The following is a 1273-nucleotide window of genomic DNA, read 5'->3' on the forward strand; positions in this document are numbered from 1 at the left end:
GACTCACAAGTATTTACATTTTGTCACCTTTACAAATTTTGTTATAATTACATTTCAGGCTGGGATTTTTGAGTTCAATCCACAGGTTGGGTATGTGAAAACACTCTCAGAAAATAATATTAATGTGTTCATCTGAAATATAGTTCTCGTATAATAACATTGCTCTCATTGTTGCTCTTGGTATATGACATATGGTATGGTACAAAGCTTCGTCAGATCCTTTAACCTCTCTTGTGTTGGTGTATATGTTGTCTATACAAGCAAAATAGTCCTTTGGAGAGAGTTCTTGTCTTTTGGTGTAAAGTCCCCTGCCCTTACCAAGCTTGTCTCCAAATAAAGTATTACTTTAGTAACATTCATTTTTTTTCGCAAGTAGGTCATATTTGACTTTGATATATTCTGCAAGAAGGCTTCATAGGAAAATAACATCTAATCCACCAATATAAGTCTCAGAGTGGAACAAAGTCAGCACAGTTTGCCATGACAAACAAAGGACCTTAACCCCCAATGCCTTAGCAGACCATGTCCTAGAGTTCTGAAAAGGATCTTTTAGTGCACAGCACAAAGCTATACCCTGGTGGTGGAGTGCCCATGGGGCAGGTTGGTACTGTTCTGACTACCTCCAAACGTGTTGAAATTGTGCAGGGGCTGCATTCCGGCCAGAGAGTGAGGAATCATTGTTATGGTACTTGGCGTCATGAGTGGGATGTCATCAGGCGAACGTCGTAGAGTAAGTGTGTAATCGGCTGGGCAGGTAAGACGAAGCGTATCGTGACCTGGCAGAGCATCACACTCATGATGGTGCTCGTGTTCCATCTGCTGCTGTTTCATCTGGAGCGACATCACCTCCTCGCTCTGCAAATGTGCTATGTCATTGGCGTTAGCCACTGCATTAGCTGGTGCAGAGTTCCGCTGTGGGCTGGGCCCACGTCGGTTGGATTCGTGACGGCGCTTATCCTTCTTGTAGTAAAGTGCTGCAAAGGCCAGAATGTTGAGGAAAAGGAGAGAAGCACCCACCGCAATGGTCACGCTGAGTTCGGTGGAGTAATCTCGCTTTGTCTCGATAACCACCGCTGAGTCATCGCCCATATCATTGCCTTTACGCTGGTCTGTAGTTTGTTTGGTGTTGGCGGGAGGAACACCAGGATGACGTGTCGTGGACGGCCATGTTTTACCCAGTCTCTTAGTGTACGGGAATGGCGTAGTATCCTGAGGAGGTATCTTAGTAGTGGTCGAGACGTATTGAAAGAGTTCATTGATGTTATGAAGATGA

At 44.7% G+C, this 1273-nt stretch overlaps 1 protein-coding gene across 1 annotated transcript in view; it reads right to left on the reverse strand.

Moving 5' to 3' along the window:
• Window positions 1–33: 33 nt before the first annotated feature.
• The window catches only part of LOC107578932 (neuroligin-4, X-linked-like), a 22326-nt gene continuing 21086 nt past the window's right edge, over window positions 34–1273 (reverse strand). Inside the window, exon 3 of the mRNA XM_016264832.1 lies at window positions 34–1273. Within this exon, the coding sequence (XP_016120318.1) occupies window positions 568–1273 (706 nt within the window). The 3' untranslated portion in view covers window positions 34–567.

This window comes from Sinocyclocheilus grahami, unplaced genomic scaffold, assembly GCF_001515645.1.
Source record: "Sinocyclocheilus grahami isolate Dianchi unplaced genomic scaffold, SAMN03320097.WGS_v1.1 scaffold12805.1, whole genome shotgun sequence".
Lineage (NCBI taxonomy): Eukaryota > Metazoa > Chordata > Actinopteri > Cypriniformes > Cyprinidae > Sinocyclocheilus > Sinocyclocheilus grahami.